The sequence below is a fragment of the Bufo bufo genome, chromosome 1 (assembly GCF_905171765.1).
Source record: "Bufo bufo chromosome 1, aBufBuf1.1, whole genome shotgun sequence".
NCBI classification, from domain to species: domain Eukaryota; kingdom Metazoa; phylum Chordata; class Amphibia; order Anura; family Bufonidae; genus Bufo; species Bufo bufo.
Window position 1 is genome coordinate 164,403,147 of NC_053389.1, and position 18,911 is coordinate 164,422,057.

The window sequence follows — 18,911 nt, forward strand, 5'->3', positions numbered from 1 at the left end:
ATTCCACTACAGGAATCGGGTCAAACTGTTTTTCACCAACTCCTCCTCAGGGACCTCCTCATCCCCAAAATACAGTCTGCCCACCGGGGACTCCAGCTTCCACCATTAGCCTTCCCCCAGACCCGCTTTCAGCCCCGGAGACAGCCGCAATCAGGTCTGAGGGATCCCCCTGGCCACAAGGCAGAGAGTCCGCCTCCGAATCCTGTGTTCCAGGTACCACCTTCCCCTGGCTCCCAGCCTGCTGCCCTGACAGACTGGAGCCAGGCGTACCAGTTAGTCCAGACACACCCTCAAATCTGAAGTTATTCCTGAATTTTTCCAAGAATGGGCCGCCATTTTCCTCAATGGCTGCCCTCTTCACCTCCAAAACCGCGATTACCTCCTCCAACTTCACCAGTCTGGAGGAGAGGATTGCCTTCTTTGTCTTAGGAGCCATTTTCTGTTGCATTTGTACATTTTTATACTCCACATTAAGTCTTTTTAATTCCCTCTTGACGTCCTCATGCATGTTCAGAAAATATGCTACTCGGGAGGAAAAGGTTTGAGAAGACTCTTTAGGGCCCAAAATACCCCAATTAAGCAGTCTCTCAGCCGCTGGGCAGGAAGAACCCCCGACACCAGGCTTCTTTATAATAGCTTTGTCGCCGGGCTGAGGCACCGACACAGACATACCACATGCTAAATCACCTACCTCCGCCTCTGGCCTCGTCACCTTCTCCACGGCCTTCCCTGTATCCCGTCCCACGGTCCGTCCGGCAGCTTGTCCAGCCACTGTACTTTTCGGTGCCGACTCAAATTGTCCAGAGAGGATGCCAGGCTGGTTGCTCTCCTGGGACCCCTCCGGACCCCACCTGGTACTCCATTGGGCTCACTGCAGGGATCATGGCCGCTCCTAGTAGCGGGGCCCCTCATGCCCGCGGCACTCTCGGGGCTGCCCTCTATTGCTTGCGACCTTGCGGCCGCTTGCTACGGTGTCTTCATATCCGCATCGTCGTCCACCTCCAGTAGCGCCGAGGTATCTAAGCCCAGGTCTCCAGTCCTGGAGGCCCTCCTCTCCACTCTCGCATCTCCGCCACGGCTGCCGGCACGTGGTGATGAATGCCGGCAGCCGGAGGCCCGGGGATCCATACCGGGAGAAACCGCCACCCCCTGGGGAAAGGGTAGTGATTCCCCTAGCAAACAAAGCGCTGGTAAGCCTCCCGGACCTCACACACCCACACACAACAGGAAACAGGAACAGGAAAGGAACAGCAGCTCCTCCCACCACTTCTCCTGTCCTGTATACTGGATGTAATTCTCAGTATCGGCACTTATTCTGTATATATGGACACTGCACAGTACCACTTCTCCTGTCCTGTATACTGCGTGTAATTCTCAGGAAATGCACTTATTTTGTATATATGGACACTGCACAGTATCACTTCTGTTGTCTTGTATACAGGGTGTCATTCTCAGTATCTGCTCTTATTCTGTATATATGGAAACTGCACAGTACCACTTCTCTTGTCCTGTATACTGGGTGTAATTCTCAGTATCTGCTCTTATTCTGTATATATGGAAACTGCACAGTTCCACTTCTCCTGTCCTGTATACTGGATATAATTCTCAGTATCTGCTCTTATTCTGTATATATGGAAACTGCACAGTTCCACTTCTCCTGTCCTGTATACTGGATATAATTCTCAGTATCTGCTCTTATTCTGTATATATGGACACTGCACATTACCACTTCTCTTGTCCTGTATACTGGGTGTAATTCTCAGTATCTGCTCTTATTCTGTATATATGGACACTGCACAGTACCACTTCTCCTGTCTTGTATATTGGGTGTACATACCATCAAAATCTGAGACAACCCCTTTAAAGAGTTGAAGAGGCAGTCCAGCCTACAAGCCAACAACCCCAATGGTGGTAGCTTGTGCCCATATAAAAGAAAAAAAACAACTAACCTGTCTGCAATCCTGCTGTTCCTGCGCCACTGCCCTGTTTCTTGTCTCAGCAGTTACATGTTCTAGAATGACACATCACTGATCACAGTTAGGGTATGTTCACATGACAGATTTTGAAAATGCGCTGAAAAAAAATCATTGTGGAAAATGCATGAAAAACAGCGCCAAAAACCATCATGGGAATGGGCCCTTAGACTGACCTGGTAATGGGACAGTGGCACAGGAATGAAGGGACTCTGGACAGGTGAGTTGTTGTTTTTTTTTTATTGTGCACAGGTTACCCCCAATGGGATTGTTCACTCCTAGGCCAGCCCTTTTAGGGCTCATACAGACAACAGTATTTTTTGTCAGCATCTGATCCGCATTTATTGGGGGTCAGATGTGGACCCATTTCAATGGGGCCACAAAAGATGTGAACAGCACACAGTAAAAATATAGAACATGTCCTATTTTTGTCCGCATTATGGACAATGGCGACTTGCGGACCTCAAAACAGGCAACAGTCGTATGAATGAGCCCTTAGGTAGAGTTAAAATCACTGTTACTTTTCTGCTAACGGATCAGAAGAATGGAACAGAAAAATAAAGAAAAGAAAATGGATCCTGTAAAAACAAAAAAAGCAGATCCTATGCAGTTATGTACATTTGGCATATGTTTAAGCCATTTCCATTTGAACTCCATTTTATTTAGACAGGAAAAAAAAAGTCCTGCATGCAGTACTTCTTCTCCTGTCAAAAATTACTGATATCTGACAGAACTGACAGAAACTAATGTAAACTGATCATAACTGATGCTTAAAATAACAGATCAATTTTTTTTTGTTCTTTTGACATATTAGAAGAATACAGTAAGATAGATAGATAGATAGATAATACACTGCTAAAGAAAATAAAGGGAACACTTAAACAACACAATGTAACTCCAAGTCAATCACACTTCTGTGAAATCAAACTGTCCACTTCGGAAGCAACACTGAGTGACAATCAATTTCACATGCTGTTGTGCAAATGGAATAGACAACAGGTGGAAATTATAGGCAATTAGCAAGACACCCCCAATAAAGGAGTGGTTCTGCAGGTGGTGACCACAGACCACTTCTCAGTTCCTATGCTTCCTGGCTGATTTTTTGGTCACTTTTGAATGCTGGCGGTGCTTTCACTCTAGGTGTAGCATGAGACGGAGTCTACAACCCACACAAGTGGCTCAGGTAGTGCAGCTTATCCAGGATGGCACATCAATGCGAGCTGTGGCAAGAAGGTTTGCTGTGTCTGTCAGCGTAGTGTCCAGAGCATGGAGGCGCTACCAGGAGACAGGCCAGTACATCAGGAGACGTGGAGGAGGCCGTAGGAGGGCAACAACTCAGCAGCAGGACCGCTACCTCCGCCTTTGTGCAAGGAGGAACAGGAGGAGCACTGCCAGAGCCATGCAAAATGACCTCCAGCAGGCCACAAATGTGCATGTCTCTGCTCAAACGGTCAGAAACAGACTCCATGAGGGTGATATGAGGGCCCGACGTCCACAGGTGTGGGTTGTGCTTACAGCCCAACACCGTGCAGGACGTTTGGCATTTGCCAGAGAACACCAAGATTGGAAAATTCGCCACTGGCGCCCTGTGCTCTTAACAGATGAAAGCAGGTTCACACTGAGCACATGTGACAGACGTGACAGAGTCTGGAGACGCCATGGAGAACGTTCTGCTGCCTGCAACATCCTCCAGCATGACCGGTTTGGCATTGGGTCAGTAATGGTGTGGGGTGGCATTTCTTTGGAGGGCCGCACAGCCCTCCATGTGCTCGCCAGAGGTAGCCTGACTGCCATTAGGTACCGAGATGAGATCCTCAGACCCCTTGTGAGACCATATGCTGGTGCGGTTGGCCCTGGGTTCCTCCTAATGCAAGACAATGCTAGACCTCATGTGGCTGGAGTGTGTCAGCAGTTCCTGCAAGACGAAGGCATTGATGCTATGGACTGGCCCGCCCGTTCCCCAGACCTGAATCCAATTGAGCACATCTGTGACATCATGTCTCGCTCTATCCACCAACGTCACGTTGCACCACAGACTGTCCAGGAGTTGGCAGATGCTTTAGTCCAGGTCTGGGAGGAGATCCCTCAGGAGACCGTCAGCCACCTCATCAGGAGCATGCACAGGCGTTGTAGGGAGGTCATACAGGCACGTGGAGGCCACACACACTACTGAGCCTCATTTTGACTTGTTTTAAGGACATTACATCAAAGTTGGATCAGCCTGTAGTGTGTTTTTCCACTTTAATTTTGAGTGTGACTCCAAATCCAGACCTCCATGGGTTGAAAAATTCGATTTCCATTTTTTTATTTTTGTGTGATTTTGTTGTCAGCACATTCAACTATGTAAAGAACAAAGTATTTCAGAAGAATATTTAATTAACTCAGATCTAGGATGTGTTATTTTTGTGTTCCCTTTATTTTTTTGAGCAGTGTAGATATGGATAGATACAGTAGAAAGGTAGATATTTAATTACAGTAGATACATACACTGCGTGCAGAATTATTAGGCAAATGAGTATTTTGACCACATCATCCTCTTTATGCATGTTGTCTTACTCCAAGCTGTATAGGCTCGAAAGCCTACTACCAATTAAGCATATTAGGTGATGTGCATCTCTGTAATGAGAAGGGGTGTGGTCTAATGACATCAACACCCTGTATTAGGTGTGCATAATTATTAGGCAACTTCCTTTCCTTTGGCAAAATGGGTCAAAAGAAGGACTTGACAGGCTCAGAAAAGTCAAAAATAGTGAGATATCTTGCAGAGGGATGCAGCACTCTTAAAATTGCAAAGCTTCTGAAGCGTGATCATCGAACAATCAAGCGTTTCATTCAAAATAGTCAACAGGGTTGCAAGAAGCGTGTGGAAAAACCAAGGCACAAAATAACTGCCCATGAACTGAGAAAAGTCAAGCGTGCAGCTGCCAAGATGCCACTTGCCACCAGTTTGGCCATATTTCAGAGCTGCAACATCACTGGAGTGCCCAAAAGCACAAGGTGTGCAATACTCAGAGACATGGCCAAGGTAAGAAAGGCTGAAAGACGACCACCACTAAACAAGACACACAAGCTGAAACGTCAAGACTGGGCCAAGAAATATCTCAAGACTGATTTTTCTAAGGTTTTATGGACTGATGAAATGAGAGTGAGTCTTGATGGGCCAGATGGATGGGCCCGTGGCTGGATTGGTAAAGGGCAGAGAGCTCCAGTCCGACTCAGAAGCCAGCAAGGTGGAGGTGGAGTACTGGTTTGGGCTGGTATGATCAAAGATGAGCTTGTGGGGCCTTTTCGGGTTGAGGATGGAGTCAAGCTCAACTCCCAGTCCTACTGCCAGTTTCTGGAAGACACCTTCTTCAAGCAGTGGTACAGGAAGAAGTCTGCATCCTTCAAGAAAAACATGATTTTCCTGCAGGACAATGCTCCATCACACGCATCCAAGTACTCCACAGCGTGGCTGGCAAGAAGGGTATAAAAGAAGAAAATCTAATGACATGGCCTCCTTGTTCACCTGATCTGAACCCCATTGAGAACCTGTGGTCCATCATCAAATGTGAGATTTACAAGGAGGGAAAACAGTACACCTCTCTGAACAGTGTCTGGGAGGCTGTGGTTGCTGCTGCACGCAATGTTGATGGTGAACAGATCAAAACACTGACAGAATCCATGGATGGCAGGCTTTTGAGTGTCCTTGCAAGGAAAGGTGGCTATATTGGTCACTGATTTGTTTTTGTTTTGTTTTTGAATGTCAGAAATGTATATTTGTGAATGTTGAGATGTTATATTGGTTTCACTGGTAAAAATAAATAATTGAAATGGGTATATATTTGTTTTTTGTTAAGTTGCCTAATAATTATGCACAGTAATAGTCACCTGCACACACAGATATCCCCCTAAAATAGCTAAAACTAAAAACAAACTAAAAACTACTTCCAAAAATATTCAGCTTTGATATTAATGAGTTTTTTGGGTTCATTGAGAACATGGTTGTTGTTCAATAATAAAATTAATCCTCAAAAATACAACTTGCCTAATAATTCTGCACTCCCTGTAAAGTAGAAAGATATTAAATACAATAGACACATACAGTAGATAGACGAAAACTCTATTGACTTGACATTCTGCTTATCCACTATTGTCACCTTCTCCCGCAGGTTTGGAGCTGCTCCCAGGTCAGATGAATACTTTTATAAGTGTCCTCATAAGGGTGTTCCAGACCTACACCCAAAGTGTGTCATTTCCAGGAAAGATGGAGCAGCACATTGCACCTTATAAAAGGAAGATGAGACTCGGCAGAGTGAGCAGGTAACCGGAGAACGGCGTCACATGCAGGTGTTGGTAGGTCTATCTATCTGTTTAATATCTATCTGTTCAATATCTACCTATCTATCTACCTACCTACCTATTTGTTTAATATCTATCTATCAACCTACCTATCTATCTGTTTAATATCTACCTACCTATCTATTTGTTTAATATCTACTTATCAATCAATCTATCTATTTGTTTAATATCTATCTATCTATCTACCTATCTATCTATATAGCTACCTACCTATCTATCTATTTTTTAATATCTATCTATCTATCTAGCTATCTATATAGCTACCTATCTATCTATCTATCTATCTATCTATTTGTTTAATATCTATCTATCTATCTATCTATCTACCTATCTATCTATATAGCTACCTATCTATCTATCTATCTATCTATCTATATAGCTACTTATCTATCTTTCCTTTTTCTTTTCTTTCTTTTCTTTTTCTCTTCCTACCTTCCTCTCTTTCTTTATTCAAGTTTTTTTCTGTTTACTTCTCTGTGTATATAAGTTGAATAGACATCTTATAATTGGGATGATGTCTTGAGTAGCGTCTCTTTATAATATTACCAGAAAACCGGTCCCTGGAGCATAGATTATGTATATAGGGGATTATTCTCTATTCTACTTCATCTGTTTAATTCCATCTGATCAGGCGTGCACATGTAGCTAAGGTGGTGCAGAGGTAGCAGTTACAGAAACCATGTAGTTCACTTTTCTACGCCGTTTCCATAACTCCTATTCATCTGTATGGGAGACGCAGAAACAGATAGCACATCTCACTCTGCTATTTCCGTAGTTCCAACTGCTTCTGGACACTGTGGGCCAGATTTATCATTACTCTGACAGCTCACTCCACTTTAACATATGGCTAAAGTCAGTTTTAGCCAAGTCAGATTTATGATCGGCCCTTTAAGACTATAATAAATGTGGTTTGACGGTAGCAGTTTATCCGTCACTAAGCAGCTTTACAAAAGTCGCACGTCCTTACGAAAAAGTCGCATGTTCTATTAAAAAGTCTCATAAGATAAGCATGGTCCTCACTGGAGTGAAATTGCGCATTTTTTTGCAACTTTTTTGCGACTTTTTAAATAGTCCCAATAGTAAATCTGTCTAGAGATTAATTTACATAAGAAAACACACCTACTTTAAGAAAACTGGCAAGCATAGTGCAGAGCAGAAAAAAGTCGCAAATTTGTGCGCAGTTTTAGCGTTTGCGCATTTTTTTGCGACTGTTTCACTCCATTATTCTGACTTGAGCTAATGATAAATCTGGCCCTGTGTCTTGGCCGGAGAATGTTGGGAGGAAATGGGGCATCCTGAGATGAGAATACCCCTTTAAAAGTAAAAGATCTATTCTGACAGCTCATCAGATGTGAGCTGGACTTGGTCAGAACTGAACAACTACTGAATGTACATAAGGATTTTGTCATTCACTGACTTGAAGCAGTGATCTTGACAATGGTGAGAAAGTCTATTAGAAAGTTGCAGAACTTTCCCTTATACAATGACTAATCTGTGTTTGCATAAGAGTGGACCAGCCCTTTAAATTGCCACACAATTAATTGCAGCATAGAATAATAGACTAACGTGATTTCTATTTGCATAATCTCTCTGTTAATCCATTAATCACCCGGGATAATGGCTATGAAAGTAATTACACAGATAATCAATCAGGTTATTTTGCGCAGTTATGTAACCGCAGAAAAGGGAAGGACAGAGAAGTTATTCACAGAGTCAGGAATACTGTAATATATTTATAATAATCATTGAAGGGCTTTTCCAGGAATATACACTGATGACCAATTGGAGGATAAACCTGTCTGTGGGATCAGTGGAGTCTGGCCTTCAGGACCCCGTGAGATCAGCTGGATGAATGAACTGTGTCTATAGACATGCTACTGTGGCTCTAAAAGGCATCACCTTTATTCTGCTGATGGGGGGCCCGGGGTTCAGATTACCACTGATCACATATTCTAAGGATAGCCCATCAACATAGGTGCAGTAAGTTGCATGTGGGTCCTAGTGTCTGCTCTTTTACATGGAGGTGGACAGCAGCTCCATAGATATCATATCATATCAGATTTCCACTGGGAAGAGAAAGATTTACACAGAGACAGATAAAATCAGGACCAATGGTGCAGTGGTTGTGCGCCATTCTGCTGATTGGAGGAGGGTCTTACTTCAGCCAATCAGCAATCAGGTTTCTGGGTCACGTGTTAGGGTGGGTTCACATCTGGGTTCTGAATTCCGTTATGGAATCAATAAGACGGAAGGACGGATCTGTTATACTGCCCATAGACTTTAAAAGGCATTCCGTCTTAATAGAAGTCTATGGGAATCATAACGGATCCGTCCCATTTCCATTATGCAGAACGGAGAAAAAAGTCCTGTCGAAAAGACTTTGCTTTCCCTCTTGCATAACGGGAACCAGACGGATCCGTTATGATTCCCATAGACTTCTATGAAGACGGATCAAAACGGAATGCCTCTTAAAGGCTTCCGTTTTGACTTCCGTCTTATGGATTCCGTTATTTTCCATTATAACCATGTTATAGCGGAAAGCCATAACGGAATCCAGAACACAGATGTGAACCCACCCTTATTTATTTTTCTTGGTTATATAGCGCTGTAGAGATACTGTCCTCACTCCTCCTGTACAGATACTGTCCTCTCAAGCACATTCACACATGGGCCAGTAACATATCAAGGCAATATAACCCATCCGTTTGTTTTTTGGAGTCTGGGAGAAAACCAGAGTACTAGGAAGAAACCTGTGCAAACAAGGGAACATACAAACTCCATGTATATGTTGTCCTCGGACGGACTGAAACCCAGGACGCCAGTGCAGCAAGCTTGTTACTGAGCCACCATGATGCCAAATTACTTCCTAAGTATTTTCACAGCTAAGACTATAACTTGCCAGAAGGTCTAATCCACATAAATGGTGCATAAACAAACAAATACTCACTGATTGCCACCATTAAAACATAGCCATTAATCTCGTTATATTAAAATAACTCACAAATGAATAAATAAAGAAAAACTATTTTTGTGACAAAAAATAAATAAATAATGAAAATTAGGGGAGTAATTAGGCGCAGGTGTTGACTGGTTAATATCTGGAACACTGTCTCTAAGTCTCACCCTATAATTGATACCCTGCCTACAAAACAGAATAGCCGCCCCGATAGGGGCGATCCAGTATCAGGAACCTTCTACACACCCGAGAATGGCCCTGATAAAGGGATGGAAAACCAACTAATATAAGTTGGCATATAACCAGTTTATTAAATAGAGTACCGGGACAGGGACAGTATTATTAGGAATTTTTTGATATCTTTGCAAGGCATCACTTAGTGATGCTTGTGATGAATCCTATCTAAGGAGTTGATATGTTTTTTTTTGTGGATTATATTTCTCGAGGAATAACATTTATTTTAGTTTATTATTTTTGGTAGTTATGGTAGTCTATTTACTAAATTGGTTATATGTCAACTTATATTAGTTGGCTATCCATCCCTTTATCAGGGCCATCTTAGGGTGTGTAGGAGGTTCCTGATACGGGATTGCCCCTATCGGGGCGGCTATTCCATTTTGTAGGCAGGGTATCAATTATAGGCTGAGACTTAGGGACAGTGTCCCAGATATTAACTAGTTAACACGTGCGCCTAATTACTCCCCTAACTTTCACTATTTATAATTTTTTTAGATTTTTGTCACAAAAATAGTTTTTCTTTATTTATCCATTTGTGGGTTATTTTAACAACATTAAAGGCTATGTTTTAATTGTGGCAATCTGTGATAAATTACTTCCTGTCATCTTCATTAGTCATCATAAAACTTCAACATGCAGGTAAATAATTATTATCTACAAAGTGAATTAAAGTTTTGGGTTTCTACACATCAGCACTAATTACTGCTATTGCAGTTCCCCTGCTGCGCTACATAACACTTCAACTGCTACTGTCATTAATGTAAATTCACATAGTAATTACTTAATAAAGGACTGTTTAGAGCGAGATGTCTATGTGTGTGTGTGTGGGCTGTCACGTGGACAAAGTAGTATCATTAGTATATTATTATATTGTAGGGTCATTTCTTTTGTTTTTCTTATTTGACATAATTCTCATTTGTTCATATTATTTTGTCACATTTTTACAGTCTTTCTTTCCTAAGATGATGGAAATCAAGAAGACCTGGGCCTGGGCCATTGTCATACTTATGCTGCTAGCTATAATTGTTGTTGGGGCAACATTGATAGGGGTGTACCTGACACAGAAGCACATTGAACAGGTGAGTGCCGATTGCACCCAGGTCTGGTGCCAGGAAGGAAATGTATTATCTGTAGTGTTACATAGTACTGCATGTCCATTATCTGTACAGGTATTCCTGTCTGTTACCAGGGGTGTTACTTAGAACTGCAGGTAACATCTACTACACTATCTGCACTCAGAGAGTTATCACTGTATTATCTATAGTGTTACATAGGACTGCAGGTAACATCTACTACACTATCTGCACTCAGAGAGTTATCACTGCGTTATCTGTGCTGTTACATAGGACTGCAGGTAATATCTACTACACTATCTGCACTCAGAGAGTTATCACTGTGTTATCTGTAGTGTTACATGGGACTGCAGGTGACATCTAGTATACTATCTGCACTCAGAGAGTTATCACTATGTTATCTGTAGTGTTACATGGGACTGCAGGTAATATCTACTACATTATCTGTACTCAGAGAGTTATCACTGTGTTATCTGTGGTGTTACATAGGACTGCTGGTAACATCTACTACGTTATCTGTACTCAGAGAGATATCACTGTGTTATCTGTAGTGTTACATAGGACTGAAGGTAACATATACTACACTATCTGCACTCAGAGAGTTATCATTGTATTATCTATAGTGTTACATAGGACTGCAGGTAACATCTACTACGTTATCTGTACTCAGAGAGTTATCACTGTGTTATCTGTGCTGTTACATAGGACTGCCGGTAACATCTACCACGTTATCTGTACTCAGAGAGATATCACTGTGTTATCTGTAGTGTTACATAGGACTGAAGGTAACATCTACTACATTATCTGTACTCAGAGAGTTATCACTGTGTTATCTGTGGTGTTACATAGGACTGCAGGTAACATATACTACATTATCTGTACTCAGAGAGTTATCACTGTGTTATCTGTGGTGTTACATAGGACTGCAGGTAACATCTACTATGTTATCTGTACTCAGAGAGTTATCATTTTGTTATCTGTGGTGTTACATAGGACTGCAAGTAACATCTACTGCATTATCTGTACTCAGAGAGTTACCAGGGGAGTTAGAATTGCTTGCTCTATCTTCCAGGTGGTGGAGATGGCCTTTGAAGCCAAGAGTGGAGAGAAGGTCCAGCAGACGGTAATGGTCAACAAGGATGGGAATGTGGCAGCGTTTTATGTCAACGCCAACAACGAATCGTCCACTATCCTGTACGACTACAATAATGTGAGTGATCACAAGTCCCTGTACATGAAAGACATGAAAGTATAAATTTGAGGGTTTGTTACAATTCTGTTCAGTCTAGACCAGGGGTCTGCAACCTTTAAGACATAAAGAGCCACTTGGACCCGTTTCCGAAGGAAAAAAAAAACTGGGAGCCGCAAAACCATTGCGACATTTAAAACAAATATAACACTGCATATATTGTTTCTTACCTTAATGCTATATACAGGATCGTGCAGTCAGCTGTCAATCTGAAGAAAAAAAGGACTTTTTCACTTAACAATGTAAAATATATTTTTGCAAATTAATAGCTAATTAAAATATTTAATTTACCTTTACCAGACCACCCCCAATTATGTGCCAGTAATACCAGACCCCCCCAACCATGTGCCAGTAATACCAGACCCCACTCCAATCATGTGCCAGTAATACCAGACCCCCCAATCATGTGCCAGTAATACCAGACCCCCGTCCAATCATGTGCCAGTAATACCAGACCCCCCAATCATGTGCCAGTAATACCAGACCCCCCTCCAATCATGTGCCAGTAATACCAGACCCCCCTCCAATCATGTGCCAGTAATACCAGACCCCCCTCCAATCATGTGCCAGTAATACCAGACCCCCTTCCAATCATGTGCCAGTAATACCAGACCTCCCCAATCATGTGCCAGTAGTAATACCAGACCCCCCCAATCATGTGCCAGTAGTAATACCAGACCCCCCCCAATCATGTGCCAGTAGTAATACCAGACCCCCCCCCCAATCATGTGCCAGTAGTAATACCAGACCCCCCCCCCCCAATCATGTGCCAGTATAATACCATTATGTGCCAGACTGCCAGTTAAAAAAAAAAAAATAATTAACACTTATACTTACCTCTTTGGAGCGATGCGATGCAGGCCTGTGTCCCGACTCCAGCGCTGTACGGCTCAGGTGGCGCGATGAAGTCATCGCGCCGCCTACGCCGGCCTCTGATAGGCTGCCGGCCTAGTGGTGCCGGCAGCCTATCAGAGGAACAGGAAAGGGACACACCTCCCTGCCCTGCTCATCCGCACAGCCTTCTGTTTGTATCGCTGTCCTGAGGACGGCGATGCAAACAGATCACTATGGAGATGAGCGCTTCGCTTCCACAATGGAAGCGCTCATCTCAGTGCCTGCCCAGCCGCTGCCGCACAGTGCCTGCCCCGCCGCCGCACACACACTGCTCATGCCGCACACACACTGCTCATGCCCATGCCAGAGCCTCGGCAAAGGTTCAAAAGAGCCGCATGCGGCTCCAGAGCCGCGGGTTGCTGACCACTGGTCTAGACAATCAACTGTGAGTTAAAGGGGTTATCCAGCAGGATTAAAAAATAAAATGATAGTAATATTATATATATAGCCTTACTCACCTCACCAGTCCCCTGCTGCAGTCACTTCAATGCTTACCAGGTACTGTACTGGTTTCCACTTCCTGGTCCCAGCTTGACACAGAGAAAATGCCTTTTAAACATCATGGACTACAAACTGATACATTTTTACCTGCACTGATAGATTGTAGAAAACTATCAGAAAAGAAGAGAGATTTGTGGGCTGATGTGTTTAGATCACAGAGGATTGTCTACACTGATACATGGCAACCAGTTGTTTACGGAGTAAACCATAGGCTGCTTGCAGTTCTCCAAAATTGAGCTCACTCTTAACCACCAGCGCTCTGACACACCATGGCCATAGACAATACCACCTTGCTGTGCAAGCCGGTTTGTGTCTGCTTGTATCAGAACATTGACAGCTGGGTGTTACCATTCCCCTCGTCAAAGGGCTGTGCACTTGTACATAGGCAATGTCCAGTCATCACTGACAGTATCAGACTGTGTAGGGACTACTCATCTTGTCAAGGGAAATAGTAAGGCCCCTTTCACACGAGCAAGTGCAATGGGTGACGTGAACGCATAGCATCCGCACTGAATCCTGACCCATTCATTTCAATGGGTCTGTATACATGAGCGTTTTTTTTCACGCACCAGTTCTGCGTTGCATGAAAATCACAGCATGTTCTATATTCTGCGTTTTTCACGCAGCCCTGGCCCCATAGAAGTGAATGGGGCTTCAGTGAAAAACGCATTGTGTCCAGAAGCAAGTGCGGATGCAATGCGTTTTTCACTGATGGTTGCTAAGAGATGTTGTTTGTAAACCTTCAGTTTTTTTATCACGCGCGTGAAAAACGCATCAAAACGCATTGCACTTGCGCTGAAAAAACTGAACAACTGAACGCAATTGCAGCCAAAACTGACTGAACTTTTTTGCAAAATGGTGCGCGTTTCACTGAACGCACCCTGAACGCATCCGAACCTAATCCATCACGCTTGTGTGAAAGGGGCCCAAGGCTGTCCTCACAAATTAGATTAAGGCCTCTTTCACACTACAGTATTTTGCGTTCAGTATACTGGACGTTTTTTGAGTTCAATATACGGAACAGATACTGAACCATTCATTTCAATGGTTCAGCAAAAAATACTGAAGTGTCTCCGTGTGCATTCCGTTTCAGTATTTCAGTATTTCCGTGCCGTGGAAAGATAGAACATGTCCTATGTTTGTCCGCAAATCACGGTCCGTGGCTCCATTAAAGTCAATGGGTCCGCAAAAAAACGGAATGCATACGGAAGGCATCCGTATGTCATCCGTTTTTTGCGGATCCGTCATTAACAAATGCTAGGCCCAGCCCACTGTGGCCATGTGTTTCTTGTTGCCAAACTTTGGCTGAGCACAAATACAGGTGGCTTCCGTTTTTGATCCGTGAAAAACGGACCGTATACGGGAACCATACGGAAACCATACTGAAAGGTTTTTGCGGACATACTGAACGGAAACGGAGACACAACGGAACCCAAAAACGGAACAACGGATCCGTGAAAAACGGAACGCAAAACACTGAAATGGACATACTGTAGTGTGAAAGAGGCCTAACATTGACCAAAGTAGCTGATTTTTGGCAGGCTCAGCCCAGCATGTAATATGTATGCAGATGTCCCACCTGATTGCAGATGCTGGAGAAAGAAAGATCAGGCTGCTGGATGTCACCATGCCCAATCCTTTTGCCCTCAGGGAAGAAATCTGCAATCAGACCTGTCTGGCTGCAGTTTTCTCCACTCTGCTGATTACACATGGATAGTCTAAGGCCTAGTTCACACGAACGTATGGCTTTTATATTTTTTTGCGGTCCGTTTTTCACGGATCCGTTGTCCTGTTTTTGAGTTCTTTTGTGTTTCCGTTTCCGTTCTGTTTTTCAGTTCCGTTTTTCAGTATGGCATATACAGTATACAGTAATTACATAGAAAAAATTGGGCTGGGCATAACAACATTTTCAATAGATGGTTCCACAAAAACGGAACAGATACAGAAGACATACGGATGCATTTCCGTATGTGTTCCGTTTTTTTTGCAGACCCATTGACTTGAATGGAGCCACGGAACGTGATTTGCGGGCAATAATAGGACATGTTCTATCTTTCAACGGAACGGAAAAACGGAAATACGGAAATGGAATGCTTAAGAAACACATTCCGTTTTTAATGCGGAACCATTGAAGTGAATGGTTCCGTATACGGAACACAAAAAAACGGCCCGTACACTCGCAAAAAAACCGATCGTGTGAAATAGGCCTAAGACTCAGTTGTCAATTATTCCAGGACTTCACTATAGTTTTTGCATACATTTTGTGAGATACAAAGATTTAGCAAAACAGACATGTCATGAGAGGTGACAGATCCTACATTAGTCCAGTGACGTCTGCTCTGAGGGTAGACTTTCTCTTTCCTTTTCTTACTCATCCAGTCCAGATTGCCATGACAACTTCTCGCAATGACTGCAGAATTTGATGCAGTGATATGTTTGGCCCCTCACTTCTTCAGCCCATTCCTAGCCTCTATAGCAACAGAAATAAATTCAGATCATAGACCAGACACCAAATCTATTTTAGAACCTAGTCCAGACCTTTAAATTAACATAGACCACAGACCCCTAAATTAATTCAGACCACAGACAAAACCCTTAAATGTATCTAGAACTCAGACCAGACCTTTACAATTAATTCAGACCCCAGACCTCCAAATTAATGCACATTCCCCAACCCAGACCCCTTAAAATAATTCAGACCACAGACCAAACCCCTAAAGTATTTATACCCCAAACCAGACATCACAATTAATTAAGATCAGAGACCAGATCCTTGCTTTAATTCAGGCCCCTAAATTAAGTCAGACCACAGACCAGACCCATAAATTAATGTAGACCTTAGACCAAATCCCTAGATTAATGCAGATGCCAGACCGGACTCTAAATTAATGTAGGGGGATAAGTATTACTGGCCATTATCTCCTGGTATACAGCTGATTTTGTTTTTTTTTTTTAAATGAGGAAGGGCACATTAAATGATGTTCACTTTACGTGGTCATAGTCTCTGTGGGGTGACGGTCCAAACCATCCATTTTATAATTCTCCACTAATCATAACAAGCTATGTTTTAGATCATGTTGCCAGGGTCACATGAGTCAATGGCTCATTATTCTGCGTTCACTTTCTTCCAGAACATCATCGGCTTCAAGCGAGTGAACAATCAGAAATGTTTGGTTGTGGACATGAAAGGTATGAACATCCCATCAATAAGCGACATCCTGAGGGTCATCAAACACTTCGAGAAACAGGTGACGTCCTGCTCCCCTTCCACAGTTATACCCCTGACTTTTCATATACTGTAACATGCACCATTCCTGCCCTCCCTCACAGAACAATACATCTAACAGCGATTTATCTTACGATCTGGTGGAAGGAGTAGAAGCCGACCGGACTAAACTGGGTGTCCACATCAATATCCTGTGCAGTGATGTCCCCATCTACTGGGCTACACAGGTAACTCATTATGTATACTGGAGCACAGCTCTGGCATAACAATTTCCAGTCATTACTGGGTCATATTCATTGGGGAAAATTCATAAAATTTGGCATTGGTGGTTTTGTGGCATAGATGGTGGATATTGAGTACACATTTGTAATAGAACTGTGAACCTGTGACTTTGGATGTGCTAGTCTAAATTTTCTTGTAGTATGTTTGGAGGATAGCTGCCTCCTTTAGATTAAGCACTCCCCACCCTTCTGCCCAGGGCTTCTGAGCAGAGTATACATATAGCTGGTTCCTACACGGCCCTGAGCATTGTAGGCTTAGATTAGGCCCCGGAAAGGGCAGTTCTGTTAGTGTTAGGTACCCATCTGCAGAAGCCACCTTGACGTTGGTAGAGGGGCACAACACACGTTTGATCAAAAATGTGCGCTAAGAGCTTCCGTTTTTCATGTATAGTAGTTATAGTACCACTGTAATCCAGAATAATCTCTAATCCGTAGTTCTATTGTTTGCATGTGTAATGGTGTGCTGCCATATTTTATTTGCTGTGCATCTGTAATATATTTATCAAAAGTTTAGCCAATATTTTTTTACATACCAGTGAAGATTGGGGTAAATTTATTATAGACTTTTGGCGCAAAATCTTGAGGGGGTATCAATCGGGCAAATTTATCAGCAGAGAGGTGAGGTTGACACTTCAGAAAGTAAAACATCAAAATTGCACCAGAAATGTAAAAATGGCGACCTTTACATAATATATTTGGCTCATCATATTAAACGTTAATAAGTAGGAGAAATTTAAATTTGATGCATATCATGAGTAAGACCAAAAATCACTGTGTAGCAGTGCAGCCATTCAATTGAATGGGATCTCAGTGCGAACCCCAGTGTGACGTTACTGTGATTGCGACTGAGTCCCCCACAAACATTCAATGGAAATTTTTTTGATTTTGGGATCACAGTTGCTGCAACCTGCGGGTCATTTTGCAACCCCATTCAGTTCATTGACTGCATTGCTACAAAGCGATCTTTGGTCGTGCAATGGGTGTTGCAGCCTAGACTGCCGTGTAGCCACAAACTTATGTGGTGTCCACCAGTTTTACTAAATTTGGAGCAGACAAGATGAAGCTTGTGTTAGTGGGTGGGGCGTTGTGTTCAGCTTTCCTGGCTGCTCCTTTGCAGCTATAATTACATCTCTCTACTTCTCTCCCACAGGACAAGTCCCCACACCTGCGCTGGACATTTACACTCAAGTTCAGCATCTTCGGTTTAGATGTGGTGTTTACCTTCCAGTCCTGATCATCTCACCCACTATTCGGCTTGGTTTACATGTTCATGTGTTTTTATGCAGTTTTTGAGGGCAAACCCAGGCACGGACCATAAAGAGAGAGTAGGTATGAAGGACAGACACTACTTCACATCGTATTTTTTTTTTATCATTCCTGGTTTTGACTCCAAAAACGGCATAAAAAAACCTGAACATGTAAACCCAGTCTTAGGTTTGAATCACAGGGTGTTGGCCGTGGCTTTGGGAAGGATGCAAATCAGGATGTAAGTGCGACATTTGGAATTCCTTCCCCACTCCCTGATAGACTTCCCATTATAGACTCTATACTCCCTGCAGCATTTCAGCCAGGATTATGTGGGCAACACTGGCACCAGATTATATTTGAATATCCCAAACTGTACTCTGTTCTCACCTGACATCTTGCTGGAAGCAGGGCCATGTAATAATGAGAAGGACCCCACTGGAGTATTAAAGACTCTTTTCCTAGGGTCCCCCTGTATGGTACGTTTTGTCTTTGCTTGATGATTTGAGACTTGGTGCGGATTACAGTTCCCTGTGACCAAGTGGAACTTCCATACAGAGAACCTAGAGGATGAAACAGAAGAAGCAATACCTAATTCCAACTGCTTATTGAGGCACTGAGAATCTCATGTCAACGAGGGTTTGGAAACTTCGACCTTATTTTTCAAAATGTTGGCTGAGATATTGACAAACAAGCTGAAGATCCTGTATAAACTGTTAGCTAAAGAAGCGGGGCACCAGAATCACCATCATGGCGGTGTATTGTAAGCCAGTATGTATAGTTGGACGGAATCGCACGTACTGTCTTAGTGGCAGTTTTTGGTGCAGTGTTTTGGTGCAGAGTCAAACACAGGAGTGGATGCAAATAAAGAGGAGACATCTCAGCTTGTTCTTTATGGTGCCTACTTAATATTATTTAATTCCCACTTTTTATAC

The 18,911-nt window shown here is 43.0% G+C and overlaps 1 protein-coding gene across 1 annotated transcript; it reads left to right on the plus strand.

Moving 5' to 3' along the window:
- Positions 1-6,131: 6,131 nt before the first annotated feature.
- On the plus strand, positions 6,132-18,910 carry LOC121000857 (pulmonary surfactant-associated protein C-like). Its single transcript, XM_040431594.1, has 6 exons — positions 6,132-6,308; positions 10,455-10,586; positions 11,653-11,790; positions 16,356-16,472; positions 16,555-16,677; positions 17,882-18,910. The coding sequence occupies exons 1-6, from the start codon at positions 6,297-6,299 to the stop codon at positions 17,963-17,965; spliced, it is 606 nt and encodes a 201-aa protein (XP_040287528.1). The 5' UTR covers positions 6,132-6,296; the 3' UTR covers positions 17,966-18,910.
- The last annotated feature ends 1 nt before the right edge of the window (position 18,911 follows it).